The sequence below is a fragment of the Carettochelys insculpta genome, chromosome 3, assembly GCF_033958435.1.
Source record: "Carettochelys insculpta isolate YL-2023 chromosome 3, ASM3395843v1, whole genome shotgun sequence".
NCBI classification, from domain to species: Eukaryota; Metazoa; Chordata; order Testudines; family Carettochelyidae; genus Carettochelys; species Carettochelys insculpta.
The window spans coordinates 12,197,697-12,218,284 of record NC_134139.1 but is presented as its reverse complement, the minus strand read 5'-3'; the positions used below and the strand labels follow the sequence as shown (position 1 = coordinate 12,218,284).

Below are 20,588 nucleotides of genomic sequence, written 5' to 3'. Positions count from 1 at the left end.
TGTTGACACAGTTGCAAACCGCATTTTAACATGCTGATCTTTTTAAAATAGCACACCAGAAATATTTTTCTACTTTGTAAAAAAACCAGACTGTTTACATGCTTAAGTGGCTAAAGTCTTTGCTGTCTGTGTGTGGTCTTAACATTTCAATACCATAACTGTGAATATACAGAGCATGAAACAATCTATTACACTTATAACTAAGGCTAGACTCTGAATATTAAACATTGAGATACAAAGTCCTCAAACAAGGCATGAAACACCCCAAGTGACACACGTCCATGTTTTCATGTAGAGAAATTCATTCATTCAAACCACATTTCTAAAATAAAATCATTAACAAAAATGTTTGTTAAGGTAGTTAAGAAGAGTAGAACACATTTATAACTTGTGTTACCCTGAAAGATTTTTTCCTGTGAAATTTAAAGGAAAGAAAAATTGCAAAGTCCACGATTTTTAAACTTAGGTACAGTTAAAACAACAGCAAAGCGGAAAGTACGGAAATGTTTTGAAAATTCCTTAACTTTAGTCCCATATTCCTATCCCTCTTCAATGTAAAGTGGATACTTACTCGTCTATGACAAAAGTTTTGTTTCATTGATGACAAGTGCAGTATCACATCCACAATAACTGAGAACTTAAATTCTGTGTATATTGTTGATTTGGCTAAAAATCTCAGTGGCTGACGATTTCTCCAGCCTCATACACATTGGTGGTTCAATAACAAAGCTTCCAAAAAATATTGAGATTGACACTTTGATCACTACCAATTCCCCCTTGTTTGCAGAGTCAGGTATTAAATAGCCAAACCATGTGAGAACAGAGGATATAAGAGTTTTGCAAAATAGAGGGGCCAGTACTTCTGGAGAGCTACAGCTGACATAGGTGTAAAATGAACTACCCACACTATACCATGGCAGCTAAGATATAAAATAATGTTTCTTGCATACTGCATCTACATAAGCCAATAATACTAAATACTAACAAAAATCATAAATCTTATATGAAAGTCTGTTTGCATATTAAACTCCAGACAGCCAATTTACCTAAGATGAGTATAATATCATTGCCAACTAAGGTCTTTGTAGTTAATCAATGTGATACTCAAAACAAAACAATCCAATTCTTTACATTAATATGACCACCACTGTAGAGCAACACAGAGTAATAAGTCTGGGCAATGACTTCGGAGGTTGCTCTCAAACCGACTGGGATTAGATTCTTGAGTTCTGGGGCACTGGATCATATCAGAGCATTATTCAGATTAGTTTCAAATCCCTGATCATCTACCCAAGCTCTGGCAGAAAGTAGTATTTATAGACTGCGATCACTTGTGAAGGGACCATCACGATCATCTATTGTGTTATGGAGGTGATCAAAAGCCATAGGACTAAAATAATTCCTTTTAAACTAAAGTATGTTTCAAAAAAAATCCAATCTTGTTATAAAATATGCCCGTGATGAAGAATTACAGATATCTGACTTAATAAGTTCACACACAGAACACCAAGAGTCAAGGAACATTACCCAGGGACCTTTCTATTGTTTGGCCACTAAGTGTACGTACAAGTAACAATAATAAAAATTACTTATATTTTTCAGTTTACTAACTTCCCAGCATCTCTAGGTTCAATCAGAACCAACAGCTGTCATTATTTAAATTTTCTGCACACTACTTCTTTGAAAAAAATTACTTTTAGATTCATGTAGCAAATACCTTTCCCCTTTTCATAGACAAATTTACACAGTGTAATTCAGTGTGAAAAATTATACCATGTAAGTCAATAAATGGAATGAGGTATGGTGGCATGTTTTGAGCTGAGAAAGCTTCCTGCAGTAACACAGAATTTATCCATTGCTTGGAAATGAAATATTGTTCTGTTGGTATAACAAAACAAATGAGTAAGCTTTAAAACAACGTGTGATTAAAGACTGTGTGTTGCTATTATTCTACTGCAGAATCCCTGCCATTTTAATCTAATTTAATGCACACACATCCCAAAAACCAGGCCCAGTATGCGGCCCTCTTTCAAAAGAATGGGAGGAGTGTCTATGTGTGCAACACCTTCTTTCAAAAGAAAATCGAAAGAAGGGGGTGCAGACGTCAAAATCCGAATTCTAATCCCGTATGAGGAAGATTGTCCCCTTTCAAAAAACTAAATCAAAAGAATACATATGTACAGGCTTCACATCAGACTTTTTTGAAAGAGGGGTCCGCCATGGCGCCAGTCAGCTGGAGCACGGGGCCACTCCAGGCGGCAGCAGCAGGGCTCTATGATCCCTGAGTCCAACCACCTTAAAGTAGCAGGGACACAGGAACGCTGTGGCAGGAAGCTGAGTGTGTGCTGGGAGCAGCCCCAGCACAAGCTCTAGCAGCATGTCCTCTGCACAGTCCAGGAGCAGCAGCAGGCCACAATGGCCAATAGCCAGTCCCCATGGGAGCCCCAGGGCCCCCTCCTCTGAGCCCTCGCAGGACTCCACGGGTTCCAGGGACAAGAAAAAAATGGGCCCCCTCCTGGACTGATAGAGAGCTGAGGGACCTCCTTGGGTTGTGGAAGGAGGAGGAGGTCCTCCACAAAATGGGCACGAAATGGTGGGACACCACAGTATTCTCCCGCTTGGCCCAGGGCCTCCTCTCAAGGGGCCACCAGGAGCATACTGCCAAGCAAGTATGCTCCAAAGTTAAAGAACTTTGACAGGGCTATGCCCAGGCCTGGGACCAGGCCAGCTGCTCTGGGGCACCCCAGCTACCTGCCCCTACTTCTGGGAGCTCTGGGGCATCCCCACCCCCAGTGGTCCTCAATACATTGGTAGACAAGCTGCAGCCAAAGGTGGAGGAGCAGCCCGGACCAGGGACCCACAATGTTGATGTGACCACAAACTGGTCAAGCGAGGAGGAGGACCTGACAATCTACAACCCCTCCCGCTTGTCCAGCAGGGTGACCGGGAGCTGGGTATCGCCAGATGTTGCCAAGGAACCCTCTGGTACATACACAGTGGGGCGTGCTCCCGGTCCGTGGGGTGAGGGTGATGTACTGGTCAGCTGTCCGCACACAGGATCAGTGGTCCAGACCCGCACACATTTCATGCTTCCATGCTACATGGCACCCCGTGGTGGCCTGCCAGCGAGGGCCACCACCCAGCCCCAGCAGACATCGCCACGAGCCACATACAGGATGGAGGTTGGTTGGGGCTGGACAGCACCCAGGGACCATGCCACTTGGCCACTGCCCCACCGAATAGGATGCCAGCCCCACGAGAGGTGATCCCAGGAGGGGGTGCTGCACACTGCCTGCAGGGGGCAGCTGCGGCTCCTGGCTTCCCCAAGATATGGGGAGCTCAGAATGGGACAACAGCCACACTGGTCCAGTTCCCAGCTCCCCTGAGATGTGGAAAGACAGAGCTGGGCAGCAGTCACTCTGATCCAGCTCCTGGTTCCTCTGAGCCGTGGGGAGCTGGGAACAGGGCCAGCTGCACCAGTGCAGCTCCCAGCTTCCCACAGCTTGGGGAGCTGGGAACCAGGCAGCAACCGCACCAGTGCAGCTCCCAGCTCCCTTGAGCAGCGGGGAGCTGTGGGGAGCCAGGAACCAGGCTCCTTCTGGAACCCCTAAGGCGTGGGGAGCTGGGAACCTGGCGGAAGCCATGCTGGCCTGTCTCTGACTTCCCCAGGCCACAGGGAGGCAGATCTGGGCCAGCTGTGCCACGGTGGCTCCAGCTCCCCACGGCTCAGGGAGGCAGAAGCTAGGCAGCAGCCACACCGATCAGGATCTAGCTCCCCCAAGCTGAAGAGAGCTAGAATCAGGGCCAGCCATATGGTGTGGCTTCCAGGTCCCCATGGCTAGGAAACTGGGAGCCATGCAGCAGCAGCAAATATGGGACAATCAGCTTCTTTTTAAAAATAAATCAGAATGCCTTCCTGGCACCCTAAATACAGGGCTGTCCTGGCCAATATGGGATGGATGGTCACCCTAGTAAAACATCTTCTAAAAGGACAGGTTTGTTTCTGTCAAGTACACCATTCCTTGAAGAGTATCTTGTTCTTATTAGCACCTAGTTATTGAAGTTTGCTAAACTGGCAGAACTACAGAACTGCATTACAGTTGGGTTGCATTCAAATGCAGATGAAGGACCATCAAGAAACATGTAGTTGCATGCTGGCAATCCCATACATGTCATTTTTCCCTGTAAGTCAGTTTTGAACCAGTGTCCCACCATGGAGCTGGAAGTCATTCACGAGTTCATTAAATATAAAATACTGGCCGGTCGGAGCCATTAAAGAGCCCAAGGCACTTTTCTGAAGAGAAAGGCTGCAATACAATGTTCTGGTCTGATCCCAACTCGGGCAATTATAATACATTTCGCCTGCCTCATCATCTCTGTTTTGAATGGGTCTGGTATTTTACAGTGGTATGTGAATAATAGCTGCTCTGCCCCCATCACACTGCTGGCTACACTTCCAAGGGAGAAGTGAGCCTCCTGATAGGTATTCATATGTATTGTCAGGAAACATGTACAATTTCACAATCATTGCAATGGCGCTGTATATAAAAAGTAGGAACTGAGTATATTTTATTTCTAAATCTAATTATTTTATGGTCTCCATTGCTATATTCCCCATCACTGGAAACTTTAATATCAACTTGATATTTTTCGAAAAGATGTGATTGAATTCAAAACTGGAATTAATTCAGAGAAATCCTCTGGCCTCTGTTATAAAGGAGGTCAGACTACACTATGACAATGCTACCTTTTAACCTTACAATTTTATGAACAACACAAAAAGCTCTCCTGTGCATGCAAATTAGTAAAGCTCATTTTGCTGTATTAGAAGAAAAACTGTTTTATAATGGACTGGACATTCTGAAGCACTATTCAATTTCTACAGGTAACACTAAATGAAGAAAGTAAATTCTATAATACTCAAGGTAATTGTAAAAACTTATAAAATGATTTATTTTGCTTAGGGATTTGTAATCACAGTTCTGATATAATTAATGGCCACATTTAGCTATATCTTAATTGGTTAAGAGAAAGGTATTATCAACATATTTTGGAGGTAGGAGCAAAACAGTTTGTTTGGCTGCCAGAAATTGGGGATAAGTAGGTGACAGAAACTTTTCTTTTAAATTTTTGGAATGTTTACCAATTGTTATGTTACCAATTTGGTAAACCAATATGTTACCAATTTCTATATTGTGTAACTTTCCAAAGCACTTGCACTTAACTTTGAGAAGGACAAAGTTTAACTTCATAAATCAGCACCAAAAAGAATCTTCTCATATTAATGAAACATGCGTCACACAAATCTATAAATTCACTGTCCTCTCCTCCAGGCCACCCTCTCTTGTGACATCTGCCTCATCCAACCAATAAGGGCTTCATACATGTCTGGCAGGGGCAGCCAATTTCTTTGAAGTTTAAAAAGAAATATTTGGTGCAACAGTAAGTTATTGAACTGGATTACTTTATTTCTGAGGTCCTCCTCTGATCTGCCACACTCATTTGTTGCACCTCGCCTCAATTTAGACTGTAACTCAGGGGTGTGCCAGACACGGCCTTCTTTAAATCCAGCCCACGGCCTGCACTGCTGGGAACCTCAAGAACGGAACAGTCTCAGGGCTCAACACGGCTGTGTTCTCCATGCAGCTTCCCGTGCCATGCTGGGAAGGGGGAGGGGCTTCACACACTGCCCTCGACCCCAGCTAGTGGGAGCTGAGAGATTATGCTGGGGTGGGGGCAGCATGCAGAGTCTCCCTCCACCCTATGTGCAGTGCAGAGAGTCACATGGAACAGCCAGACCTTTTGAGCTGTCTGAGGCTGCAGAAGGCAGGGAGCCTGCCTCAGGGTTCTTCTGGACTGCTGGCCAGAAGTCATCTTGGTAAGCACCTCCCAGCCAGAGCCTGCCCCTGGTATCCTAACTCTCTGGCCCAGGTCACTGAGCAAACCTTCTGCACTCCCTCTGCCCCAAGTCACAACTTGCTCCCAGAACCTACACTTCTATCCCACCCTCCCAGGCCAGAATCCTCTCCTGCAACCATATCCTCTCCCAGATCCTGCACCGCAATCCCCTCTCCAGGTCACAACACTCTCCTTCACCCAAACTCCCTGTCAGACCCCACAACCTACCCTAAGGTCCCTTCTACACCCAATCTCTGTCTCAGGCCATGCAGCCCCTCCACAGGAAAGGGCAGCTTTTAACCACTTACCAAAATCTTGGTGTGCCCCCCCATCAAAAATTATTGTCCATAATTGCTATAATTTCTTTGAGACACAGCCTGTCATTATGTGACTGTACAGAACTGTAGGCCAATGTAAACTTCTTTTTGACTGGAGCCTCTAGATGCTACTACAAGATGAACAAATCAGAGTGCAACAGCTGTTCATAATAAGCTTAGTTTCAATTAATGAGCATCATCTTGTTACTATAGCAGTGTAGCATAGATTAGTGTCTATTCTATTTTACTACTGTAAGAATTAGTTTTCTCTCTTGACTATTAGGAAATTAAAAAAACCAGAGAACAGTAAGTTATGCCTGGCATGCCCTGCTAACTGCCAAAGTCTAGGATTTTGGTACTGAACAGATCCTCCTCCTAATTGCCTAAAATTTAGCCTTTCCTACATCACCAGCTCAGCAGATATTTTACATTCAGCATTTATGCTGGTGCCAATCTTTTTATCTAGATGACATAAAACAGAATAATACATAGAAATGTCTGTTTTGTTAGCCATGTCCTTTATTAAATTACTGCTACACTTAAGGAACAAACAAAGAAGATGCTGCCTTAAGTCCCTGAGTTTAAAAATAATAAAACAAATAAATAATAAAAAATAAAAATTATTCATGTATCAGGTAAATTGCTGTACATTCATTTCAGCAATGTTCAACACACCCAGACCCCTTGTACTTACTTACTAGATCCCTTGTGCAAACTTTGACAATCTTTTAGATGTACTACGGAGAAAATGCCCTAATTTTAATCTACGCAATAAGAACATTTAATTTCTATATCAAAATGAAAAACAGTATATAGTTAATTTTCCAGATTCATAACCAAGCATATTATTTATCAGAGTACCGCATAACTCTTATGGTAATATCTTTTCAAAACATACAAGCAGACAAGGGAAGAGCGAGTAACTGATATAGCTGAATACATATTTATCAGTCATTACAAGTAGACACCATTAAAAATGGACATTTACCACCCACACTACTCAAATTACCCCAGGTATTTCCCATTCAAAGTATAAAGGATATTGGAGTAAAAGGAAATGCTAGTGGTCTAATTATGAAAGATATGTGATACAGTGGTGCATGCAACTGATACGTGAAACAGAAAAGGATCTCTGGCTGTGCCTAAATTAGCTCCCTACTTTGAAGGAAGCATGGTAAGTAGGGTGTTGGGAGATTATTAATGAAGTGCTGCAAAGCATATGCAGCAGTTTATTAAGCTAATTCTTCCCCACAGCAACTTCGAAGCGTTCAACTTCTAAGTGCCAGCTTGTGTAAAGGGACTTTGAAGTTACCCAGGCACTTTGAAGTACCGGCGGGTGAGCCGTGGCTACACACAAGCCAGTACTTCGAAGTTGAACACTTCGAAGATGCTGCAGGGGACAATTAGCTTAATAAACTGCCGCATATGCATGGCAGCGCTTCATTAATAATCTCCCGACACCCTACTTACCATGCTCCCTTTGAAATAGGGAGCTAGTGTAGACACAGATTATGTGTGCAAAATACTCTCATACATCCAGTTACCATTCACACTCTCTTCAGTCTTATCCTCAGTTCTCCATCACAAGTGAGAAGAACTATGTGTTCACTAAACAGGCTGAAACATTTAAGCAGCATTTACTGTCTGGAACCAAAAATTGCTTTTAATTTGGGCAAGATAACTGCTCATATTGTGTGTATTTTCTTTATTGCATAGTCCTCTGTTCTTTAATTTCCTTCAATTTTGTTCTTCAATTTTCTAAATTTTATTATTATTATTATTGGTACTATTATTGCAGCGTATTACTGAATGGATCTGAAACTCACTATAAAGATTTTTCCTACCTTAGGGTTTAACTATAGTCTGGAAAATTTTCTGCAAAACAGAGAAATGGGAGAAACCTCAAGATGACTTCATAATGTATTCAAGGTCAAAAAACATAATCTTAGTCTTTCATATATTTATTTATTATTACCATGCAGCTGTCATTACTTGGTAAAGTCTTTTCTGTATGATACAAGCCTGCTAACAAATTTATCTTGTACAAGATTTTTTTTTCCCTGTTGGTATCTGAAATGCAAATTCAGTTCTCATCAGATCACACCCTGTGTTTCAAGTCTCAGCATATCAAGTATCTGCTTTCTGGAACAGCAGATCAATTCATTTCCATTCCAACCTCCTCACTCTTTTCACTCCACAATTAGCTTGTCTATTTTACTTTGTATGAAAAACTCTTAAGTCAGCATTTTTGGTTAGTATTACTAAATTCCCACTGCAAATAATTCCAGAGACTGTAGCACAGTGCTAGGAAAAGCAGTTCAAGTCTATTATCTAAGTTTTAATAGTAAGAGAGAGGTAACCGTGTTAGTCTCTACTCCAACCAAAAAAAGCAGCAGAAACGTAGCACTTTCAAGACTAACAAAATTATTTATTCAGTGATGAGCTTTCGTGGGACAGACCCATTTCTTCAGATCAATTTCATATCCAACACAGACTGACATATATAAGTACAGAGGACCAAAAAGAAAAAAAATGATAATAAAAACTAACAAATCAAATCAGATAGAAGGAAGAGGGTGAGAAGTGGGGGGATGTTAATTGTCCTGCCTGAGTTAATTACGAACATCCAAGAAAGGGAAGTAGTCCTTGTAATGCGTGCGGTAGTTGATGTCTCTGTTCATTACGTGTTAATGTGTTGATTTTGAATATGTACTCTAACTCACAAATCTCACACTCTAATCTGTTGTTACATTCTCTATGTTGCAGGACACAGATTCTCAAGTCTTTAACAGAATGGCCCTCTCCACTGAAGTGTTCACTAACAGGCTTATGTGTATTGAGTTTCTTGATGTCTGCTCTGTGTCCATTTATTCTTTGGTGAAGGTTTTGCCCAGTCTGTCCAATGTACATAGTGTCAGGGCATTGTTGGCATATAATAGCATATATAATGTTACTGGAAGTGCAGGAGAATGTGCCTTTGATTTTGTAACTACCATGGTTAGGCCCAGTGTTGGTATCCCTAGAATAAATATGTGGACAAAGTTGGCAGCAGGGTTTGCTGCAAGGAAAAGTTCCAGGATTCTTATTACTATGGTGTAGCCTGTGATTGCTGGTGAGAATCTGTCTCAGGTTATGAGGTTGTCTATAGGAAAGGACAGGCTTGTCACTTTTAGCCCTCTGAAGTGTAGCATCCTGATCCAGAATAGGTTGTAGATTTTTAATGATGCATTGCAGGGGTTTGATTTGGGGGCTATAGGTGATGACAAGCGGTGTTCTGTTGTTGATCTTCTTGGGCCTATCTTGAAGTAGCCGGTTTCTGGGTATTTGTCTGGCCCTGTCAAATTTGTTTTTTTACTTCTTCCAGTGGGTAATTCAGTTTTATAAATGCTTGGTAGAGGTCTTGTAGTTTTTGGTCTCTGTCAGTAGGATCACGGCAGATGCAATTGTATGTAAGGGCTTGACTGTAAACAATGGACCGTGTGGTGTGAGCTGTATGGAAGCTGGAAGCATGTAGGTAAGTGTAGCTGTCAGTGGGTTTCCGGTAGAGGATGGTGTTGATGTTGCCATCAGTGATTTGTACTGTAGTATCCAAGACTGGCTTTCTTGTGTGGAATAGTCAAGGCTGAAATTGATGGTAGGATGCAGGTTGTCAAAATCTCTGCTGAATTCTTCCAGTCTCTTTACTGTTGATCCAAATGATACAGATATCATCGATGTAGCATAAGTATAGGAGGGATAACAGGGGACAAGAGCTAAGGCATCATTCTAAGTTGGCCATAGAAATGTTAGCATGCTGTGGGGCCATGCGGGTGCCCATGCAGTGCTGCTAATTTGGAGGTATAAATTGTCCCCAGCTTGGAAATAATTGTGGGTGAGAATAAATTTACATAGGTCAGCCACCAGATTTGCTGTGGTAACATTAGGGATGGTAGCAAAAACTGGGTCTGAAGAAGTGGGTTTGTCCCATGAAAGCTCATCACCGAATAAATCATTTTGTTAGTCTTTGAAGTCCTACATGTCTGCTGCTTTTTTCATCTAAGTTTTAAGTTCAGCAACAGGAAAATAAAGTAAGACTAGAAGAAATAGGAAAATAATTTGAAGCCAGTGTTGGGAGGAAAAGACTTGTGAAGATCATCTATTAGTCTGTATGTGAATTTCACCGCATTCAAATGCAATACATTTGGCTTTCTGTCTTCATATCGCCCATATGCATCACTGATATCAGTTCAGTCATCAAAATAGGAGTTTTGATATTAACTATTTGGAACTATGCAGTGATACTTTGCTTAGCTTCTAGGCCTTCTACTGGAAACTAGAAGCATAGTGGACTTCACAGCAAGTCAGAAATAACAGTAGTCAAAAGAACCTTAGAGAGGCAGTTGTGTTAGTCTGTCGCCTCACAAATACAAAGCAGCTGGGTAGCACCTTAAAGACTAACAAATTTACTGGGCCATGAGCTTTTGTGGTTAAGCCTCACTTCTTCATGGGTAAGATCCACTTACCCTTGAAAGCTCATGATTTAATAAATCAGTTAGTCTTTACGGTGCTATAGGACTGCCTGTCATTTGTGTGGTTAAAGGGTTCACACCAGTGAAAAATGTAGGTAAATTCAATCACCAACAAGATTATAGCGTTTTGGAATTCCTCCCATAGAGTCTGCCTTTGGTTTTCATACGTAAGTTAATCTTGTTGGTACTTTATTTGGTTGAACTATTCCTAGTGAGGGATATGGAGTGCAAATACTGACAGACTTTGAAATATTATTAGTATTATTACTAATAATAATAAACATTAAAAATAACTATAGTGAAGAAGCCAAACTGAATAAGGCTGGTGACAGAACAACTTTAGAAGTTCTCAGAATTAAGCTACAGTCTATTGCCAATATACTCCAACAGCCCTGATTCCAAACCCATTGATTTCAGTGGAGATTGGTCTGGTCCACAGAAAAAGCATTTATGTTTCATTATCACCGGTCAGATCAAAGGTATAACTTTATCTACAAGTGCTCCAAATGTGATTTCTTCAAGTTTCAGAGTTTTAGTTCCTTAAACTATTTTTAAAACTTTAACTGGAATTCATAGTTTTTGCCAACCACACTGTGTTGGCTTGATTGAGCAGCTGTCAACCGTTACAGAATAAATGCACCATCATCCCAACAGAATAAGAGCAAGGGAGGAAAGTGAAACATTTGTAAGGACACTATGGTTTCAGAAGCCATGGTAATGCATCTGTTTGCCTCAGCTGACCATTAATCATCATTATATCAGGAGGTTAGAAGGGTTTTCACAATAGTCAAGAACCATGAAAAACCATGGATTACAATGAAGGCAGCAGATTACACAATGTGCCTTTCTCTGCTCTGTTGTTATTTAAGGAAACGTTAGCATGTTGAGTCAAAAAAAAATTTTTGCAGCGTCACACTGACTGGTAAATTTGATAAAAGTAGATCCATGACTTACGTGGAGGTTGCGTTCCCACATAAGTTAAATTTCCCAAACTGTGCGGGGTAGCCAGGAAACTGACCAGGGCACTAGCTTTCCCAGGGAGTGAAAGAAGCGAGGAGCAGGAGGCAGCCTGGCTCCCAGATGCCCTCTGTTTGTGGGAGCCGGGAAACTGACCAGCACCAGTTTGATGTACATTGGACAAACTGGGCAAACACTTCGCCAAAGAATGAATGGACACAGAGCAGAAATCAGGAATCTCAATACACATAACACCATCAGTGAGCATTTCAACGGAGTGGGCCATTCTGTTAAAGACCTAGAATATGTATCCTACAACAAAGAGATTTTAAAAACAGATTACATAGGGGGCTTGTCTACACTACAACCCTCCTTCGAAGGAAGGATGGTAATTAGGGTATTGGGAGTTAATTAAGCATGCAGAGGCAGCACTTCATTAAGCAAATTCCCCCCCGTGGCACTTCGAAGTTTTAAACTTCGAAGGACTGGCACGCGTCTAGCCACAGCTCACTCACCGGTACTTCGAAGTCCCCTTACTCCTGAGGAGTAATAATTGTTCACAATTGTTACTCCTGAGGAGTAAGGGGATTTCGAAGTTGCTGCAGCACTTCGAAGTACCAGCGGGTGAGCCGCAGCTAGACGTGTGCCGGTACTTCGAAATTTAAAACTTCTAAGTTGCCGCAGGGGGGAATTTGCTTAACAAAGTGCTGCCTATGCATGGCAGCACTTCATTAGTAAACTCCCAACACCCTAATTACCGTCCTTCCTCCAAAGGAAGGTGGTAGTGTAGTCAAGCCCAGGGAGATTCCTAAACTGGGCTTCATATTGAAATTTGACACATTAACACTTGGTATGAACAAAGACAGCAATTATTTTACACATTACAAGGACTGCTTCCCTTTCTTTGATGTTCATAATGATATCAGGCAAGACATTTAACATCCCCCCCACCCCTTATCCTCCTCCTTCAGTTCATGTATTTGATTTGTCAGTTTTTATTGTAATTTTTTGGACCTCTGTACTATATATCTGGGTCTGCTCTGGAACTTCTGGAGATCTGAAAAAGTGGGTCTGTCCCACAAAAGCTCATCACCTAATAAATCATTTAAAGTGCTACATGACTGCTATATTGTTCCGTACAAAACAAGTGAGACATGTTCCTACCTCAAGGAGTCTGCAACTGAAAACAGACAATTTGACAATTGTGTCTAATGACAACAAGAATGCTGAGGGCTAAGCACATCTGAAAATTTGGCCAGAAATGTCCTGGCTGACCAGAAAAATATTTTAACTGCAGTTATTCTAATCTCAGGTATGTTGCAGTAAATGTCTACAAATCTTGAGTTAGAGCCTTAAGTGTGTAAATGAAAGTCCAAAGTGAAAGAAGCCATCTCTGAGAAGAGATTTATTATTTTATCATATTTTCACTAAAGGTTAAAAGTTATTAACTCAAATATGGTGCTTTGAAAGGTATGACAAGGAAACATACTATAAATAGTATATGAAATTGATTTATATTATGGCTACAAAGCTTACCATACTTATTTCAGTAGTTTGACATGGATGGATGCAAATTAAATAATAAATGCAAGAGAAGTCTCATTTTCTTAAACTTTCATCAGTTTTAAACAAAAGCCCAGTGGTATTTTTGCTCAAATCTATATACAGTCCAGGATTTTACTTTAAGCCTGCCCAATTAAAGTGAAGATTTACTTACTGATAATAGCACTAAAATATTTTATCAGCATAGACACACACAGGTATTATCCTAATTAAGTTCTTATGCCTCGTTTTTCAGTTTTTTTATTCTACCATACAGCACGTCATGATGTGCTGAGGTAACAATATTGCTTAAAACTGAAAATATCTGATCAAATTACTGTTCATTACATGTTAGCTGTGTCACATATCACCATATACTATGGCTTCCTGACAATTAGCAACTGAAATATGTGCATTTAAGACTTAACCATAGTTTTTGTACTGAAAGTAAAAGCATGACTTTACTGCATCATAAAACTTCATTTCATTTGTTTTTAATAATCTCCCACAAAAAGGCTTATGATCATCTTCCAAATGTGGGCCAACTACTCCCTCTGCTGAAAATAATCTACAATTACACTGCAAAAAGATGCAAAAAGATCCTATAAACTTTTTCTGGTAACAAACGTGTATGTTCATGCTCAATAAAGTTATTAAATATATTTCAGGTGCTTTCTCTTTTTAAATTATATTTGAAACTATTGAGGCAAAAATGAAAGATGGGATAATAAGCTGCATATTCCAGAGTCTGAGCACTGCAGTATTTATAAAGCTGAGGTGTTTACCTCACGTTTTTAATTATTACTGATGGGAAGATAGAAGCTAAAAATATGAATACACTTATCCCTCGATTTACAAACTTTTGATTAATCAATTTTCACTACAACAATGTAAATGTATACCTGTTTTTCAATTTATGAACCCATTTTTGCTACAAAGAAGAAGCAACCTTCATTTGAGCATCTGCTTCATAAGTAACGAACACAGAGGAACACAGCAGAATGGAGTGCGAGGCTGACTCATTTCCCTCAGCTGCCCAGCTCTTCCCAGTTGGTTTGTGTGCTTTGTTCTGTTCATGTCATCTTGTCTGTGTGTGATATTAATCTTCAAATCCCTTTGCTATTTGTGACCATCATGGGTCCTAGACATGAAAAAGTTCCTTCAGAAGCTGACACTAAGGCCAACAAACCAAGGAAAGTAATACCTGTGGCTAACAAACTTCAAGTTATTAAAAGAGTTGAAGAGGGCCAGCAATTGAAAGACATATGTCTGGCAATGAACTTGATGATATCGACAGCACATAGGATCTTCATGCAGAAAGATAAAAGAAATGGCAGAAACCTATGTTGGTGGAGCTTAAAGTTGCATCGAATAACAAAGGCCAGGGTGCAGTAATGAGTAAACTTGAAAGACTTAATACACTGGATCGCCAGCCATAACGAACGCAACATGCTTTTGAGCTTCCTCGTCATAAGAGAGAAAGCCCTTCTTTTTTTAAGGACCAGAAAGAAGAAAGCCGAGGAAGAGAGGCAAGTTGGGGTCACAGAAGTAACATTCAAAGCAAGTCACAGTTGGTTTGAGTGCTTTAAAGTGTGTTCACGTTATCATAGTCTGCATGTTACAGGCAAAGCGCTGATATTCAGGCAGCTAACATTTTCCCAGCTATAGTGAGATGAATAACTGATGAAGATGGACATTCTCCAGAATAAATCATTAATGTTGACAAAATGGGGCTTTTCTGGAAAATAATATCTTCTCAAACCTTTACTTCAAGGGATTAAACAAAAACAACAGGTTTCAAGGCCTCAAAGGATCAATTGACATTACTTCTTGGTGGAAATTTGGAAGCAGACATGAATTGAAGCCTCTCCTTCTTCACCATTCGGAAAATGCCAGGGTGCTTAAAGGCTTAAACAAAGCATCATTATCTGTGGTCTGGCATTCTAATCGAAAGGCCAGGGTGACAAAGCAGATTTCTGATGATTATGTAACAAGCTACCTTTCATCATTCATCTCTAAATATTGTGCTGAAAATAATCTGGATAATAAATGTCTGCTGATCCTCGATAATGCTCCCCGTCACCCTATCAATGTTGAAGAGTATGGTGATAACATCTGAGCGGGTTTTTTTTGCCCCCAAATACCACTTCCAACTTCAGCCAATGGATCAAGATGTCATTGCTACATTTAAAGCTTATTATCTCATATCTGCATCAGACGGAGAAGACAAACCAACAATTAAGCACTTGTGGAAGAACTACAACACCAAGATGGCTATCAAAAATATCACAACTCATGGAATAAAATTACTCAAAGTAACCTGAATGGTGTTTTGGAAAAAAACTATTGCTGAAATATATTCCTGATTTCTGTGGTTTTGAGGGTGAAATGAAAGACATTCAAATTCTCTCGTGCAACTGGCAACTCAAACACGATTCAATGAGGTAAAACTCACATGATGTTCAAGACCTGTTATTGTCACACATTGAAGAATTGACTAATGAAGAATTAATTCAGCTGGACGGAAAAAGGTTAGCAGAAAAGGAGGAGGAAGAATCAGATGAATTACAAAAAACGCTGGACACTAAAACACTCTCAAAATTCTTCACTGCATTAGAGGCAGCTACACAAATTCTCAACGACAACAACCCAAACTTAGAACAGAGTTCAGCATGCAAGCGACAAATTCGTGAAGCCGTTTCATGCTATCCGGAGTTATACAACAGGAAAAAGAGGCTGTAATACAAACTTCAACTCTGTCATTTTCTCAACCCTCAGCCTCATCACTTCCTCCTAAACCCTCATCATTGTCAACTGTCCTCAGCCCACAACCTCAAAAGCTGAAGATAAAACCCCAGTTAAGGAGGTTCAAGTCACTGTGGAGCTATTTTCAATGATGAGACATCAACATCTCCTTTTTCACCACTATCTAAGAACTGACTAGTGGTAAGAAATATAATAAAAAAAACATTAAAGTAGCACTGTTCTTATTTTTATGATCGTACAGTATTGTAATATATGTGAGAAAAATACTGGGTGATTTTTTTGGGAGGAGTCAGAAGCCAGTCAGAGCTTTTTGCATTGAAATTAATGGGAATTTCATTTTTGATTTATGAATTTTCACTTCACAGTTTTCTTTGAACGAATTACGTTTGTAAATCAAGGGATAGGTATATTTCAAGTTTATGAAATATTTACTGTAATAATTGCACAGTATTCATTTAATATTTTACATTGTACTACAAGCCTCAAGAAAATAAGAACATGCTATCTTATATTTCGTCTCTGTCTAGTGGATCAGATGCAATTTCTGGTCCTTAATGGGGAGCCTTCGGAAGGAAAACCTTCCCCAGAAAGCGGAATATAATCTCTGAAAAAGGAGACAGGGAGCAATAATACTTGTATTCATTGAAGAACATGTCTTTAGGTATGTAAAAGCCTATAGATGAAAACTAAAGCCTAATAAATACATCAGCACGTATCTACCTCTGCTCGAGCAACATTAAGCCTGACAAAGTAATCTCTCAAATTTCAATTAAATATGAAATTGCTTCCAAAGCTATCAACAGTGGACGAACTTCGTGGATACCAAAAACATGAAACTAATTTACATTCCTATTCAACATTTTCTATACGCCAGGAATTTGCCTTTGCTTCTCAAACATTACAAAAGAGAAATCGAAGTAAGTGTCTGAAACCTATAGCACATTGTGGCTGGCATGCCAGTGCATATACTATTAACTGCCTCATAAAGTAGCAATATGAAATACCTGTGTGAGAAACCAACTGTTTGCTCAGCTGAGTTTTCCTGATGTCATTGACAGCAATGCAACTGCCAAAGTAAATAGCTGGATAGAGTTGCAGTATCTGTGTTAGATAGACAATCTACACCACATTGCTCATGAGCAACCAAAAACCTCAGGACACTATCTATCCAGTACAAACACTCCAACTCAGCCATGGCAATGGCACCAATGTTGATGACGCCAGAACTCACACAACCAAATAACTGGTTTAATTAACCTTAGGGATAAGTTTGTTACTTTTCTAGAATAACAATGACGTACACTTAGGATATCAGTCATAGAATGCTATAAGTGTTAAATATTAATCTTATCTTCCTTTGTGACAATAGAGAAGCAGAAGTACATTTCTGTCATACACAGCTGACTGTGTCCACACAGGCTAGAGCCACACTACCACGGACAAGCAACCCACTCAGAGTCGATCTTCCAGGTTTTTTTTCCACGTGTGCACGAAACGGCGCTTGCAGGGTCAAAGTTGACCCCAAAACACCTCACAGGCAGCGAGGATTAAAGAAGGTTGACAGGAGAAATGCTCCCTTTGACCTTCTTCTATAGCTAAAATTGCATATTGGCGGTAGACTTCTATGGTTAGCGTACACATAGCCAAAGTCCCATGTCTTTATAAGTCAATTTAAACATGATATGAGGAAGAAAATGCTAAAAGCTTAAAGGTCAATTCGGGGATAAGAGATTGGCAACAGAGGAGGGTTTAGCTGGCAGAGACACATCCACATGGCACATTTACTGCCAGCACCACCCCTTACCAACAGCAAGCTCTCACACGGCTCTGTTAATTAGCTGCAGGAGTATGTAAATGGCAAGCTATTTGCCATTTCCAGAAACCTGCTTAGCATAGCTCTGCCAGCACCAGGACTGAAGACCAGGGTGACGTAGATGTAGCTTCAGATTATTATATAATAAAATAATACTTATGAACAAACTATATACACAAATAATTCACCAAACCATGTCTATATATGCACTAGTGATTTATTTTACAATTAATATTTTACAGTGTGGTCATAAAAACAATTAAAACCTTTCAAGAGGTGCAAAAGAACAGGAAAGAGAAAAAATAAGAATTGTGAGAAAACACTCAATAAGCAGCGACTGACCACAAAGAACATTTAATAAAAGGATTAGTTGCAAAAAAACAAAAAAAGCATTAGAAGATCTGTGAGATAGTTACTTGGTTAATGTTAAAATACTAGTAAGAGAGAAGTGATTCCTGTTTTTAGTTCTGGTAGTTAAAACTATCATGTTGGCAATTCATGCAGTTTTCTGACTCACTATGAACTATAAAGTTAGTAGTTTTAAACTACACAAGTGTAGAAGTTTTCTTTCAATTTCATCCGAAAGGACAAAACTGACAACAGAGGTATTCTGCCAAGATCCAGTGGTGTACATGGTATAGACCAACAGCATTTTTATTGTCATGAATAGTCTCCATTTTGTAAACAAGAAATGCCAAGAGACAAAAGGTACTATGCTGACCGGACACTTTATCATTAGCTTAGCCCTATGTTAAAAATTACCATGGTAATACTGGTTATTGTGAAAGATTTGAAGCTCTACTTACCTTAATAACAAACTTGCTGGATGCCATGATTATCAATTAAACAACGCCCCTAAAATATATAAAAATAGTTACAAATAAAAATTGCAATAGAAAAAATGGCAAACAATGTATGCCTACTACATTTTTCCCCCCATGTTTATATTGTTGTACATATTGTAGACTCTGCTGCCATTGGAAAAAAAGGAAAACCTCTTACTCAACTTTGAGAAAATCCAACTAGCTAGCTATCCTCGATACTCTTATGGCCTCCACAACCATATCATCTCACAATGTTTAAAGAATTCATCAGCACAACACTTTTGTGAGGAAGGGCAATACTATCCATCCTGACTTTATCAATGGGAAAATGAGGCAGACACAGACCAATCTATAGTCACACAGAAAATCACTGTGGAACAGGAACGCAGAAGGCAGGTCTCCCACATCTTGGGCAAGTGCCACAATCACTGGACCATCTCCAGACCTACTCAACCTCCCTCAACTCCTCCCTTTTTTCCCTAAAATGTAGAAAGTATCCAAAATATGTAAATAAATAGTATCCTGTTATTGTTGAACAGTGCAATTTATCTTAATTGCATGTTTGCAATTAATTTTTAATTCATGATTAATTGGAATTAATTTTTAATTGCCCAAAAGCCCTAGTTATGACACATCCCTTTAATGTGATGTACTAATTGGGCCCCTTCAGAACTACACCATGGTAGGGGAATCTGGGATATAAACCCTAGTAGTCAGAGGTTAGTTAGGATCAAAGATTTAAAATGGGGTTGGACTCTTTTCAGGGAAGAGCTGACATGAGTTTGTTGAAAAAAAACAGCACTGGAAGCTCAGGCTGATAAAAAAGTTGCTTTGTTTATATTGTTTTGTTTAGGTTTTAGAATGTTAAACTGGATTTACAGTATGTGGACGAAAACATCTGATAAGCGTTATTTTGATGTATCTCCAGAAAAAAATTGTACAGAAGATTGAAACCCTAAACTGGGTTCTGTTACTTAATTTAGGAGGTCTGCTGAAGTTCTTGTCCAGCTGCATTGACTCTGGCCCTTCTCACAGATCCCTATGAATTTGGATTATGACATCTAGCCATTTATATGCTAGCTGAGTGACAGTCATTTTATTGTTGTATGCAATGTTGTTGTGGCTGTGTGGGTCAGAAGATACTAAAGAGACAAAGTTTATGTAACTGTGAAACTCTGATATGTTTGCAGACATGAAGAGGAACTTTGTACACCTCAAAAGTTTGCCTCTCTCACCAACATAAATTGATCCAATAAACAATATTACCTCACCCACGCTGCCTCTCTATTCACCAGTTTACAAAGAATTCGCCTCTGTGATAGAAGACACATTTTCTCCTTATCTTATTTGAACTCACTGACACTATGATCTGCCAGCAGGTCAAATAGATGTACACTTTAGCTCGCATCTTGAGTGATCAGAAGCCCTTCACACCCAGAAGATGTTTGTATCGTAGACTTATATCTAAAATTTTGCCCCTCAACAATGACATAACAGAATACCTAACATTTCATTCTGCTCTTATGCGGTTGCATGCATGCCTTGAAAGGTTTGAGGATATTTGTTCCAGTGGTCACAAAGGTAACTCTTGTCCTTGACTGTGCCCACAGCAAGTCTCAGCTGCAGGTTCCACCTCCCTGGACTGACATTGTCATGATCTCACCGATCCCAAAGGAGAGAATTTGCTGGACCAAGCACCTGCGGCAGGCACCCTGCTTTGGCTCCCCCCGCTCCCCTCCCGCCCACCAGGCTCCTTCCCCAGCTGGTGCTGGTATCCTGAGTGGCCCAGGCTCTGGCTTCCTGTCCAGTGGCTCTAGTCTCAGCCCCAAGCTGCCACGGGGATGCCACAGGGCTTTGGCCCTGACCCTGGCCCTGTATTGCCATGGGGCTCCAGCCCCATCCCCACACTGCTGCAGGGCTTCCATGTGGCTTCAGCACAGCCCTGTGCTGCCAGGGAGCTTTA

The 20,588-nt window shown here is 40.4% G+C and overlaps 1 protein-coding gene across 2 annotated transcripts in view; it reads right to left on the bottom strand.

The window, feature by feature from the left end:
* SLX4IP (SLX4 interacting protein) overlaps positions 1-20,588 on the bottom strand; it is a 167,010-nt gene that overhangs the window by 134,401 nt on the left and 12,021 nt on the right. For both annotated transcript variants that reach the window (XM_074988473.1, XM_074988472.1), the window contains exon 2: positions 18,608-18,656. In XM_074988473.1, the coding sequence (XP_074844574.1) occupies positions 18,608-18,634 (27 nt within the window). In that variant the 5' untranslated portion in view covers positions 18,635-18,656. The remainder of the gene's footprint in view (positions 1-18,607; positions 18,657-20,588) is intronic.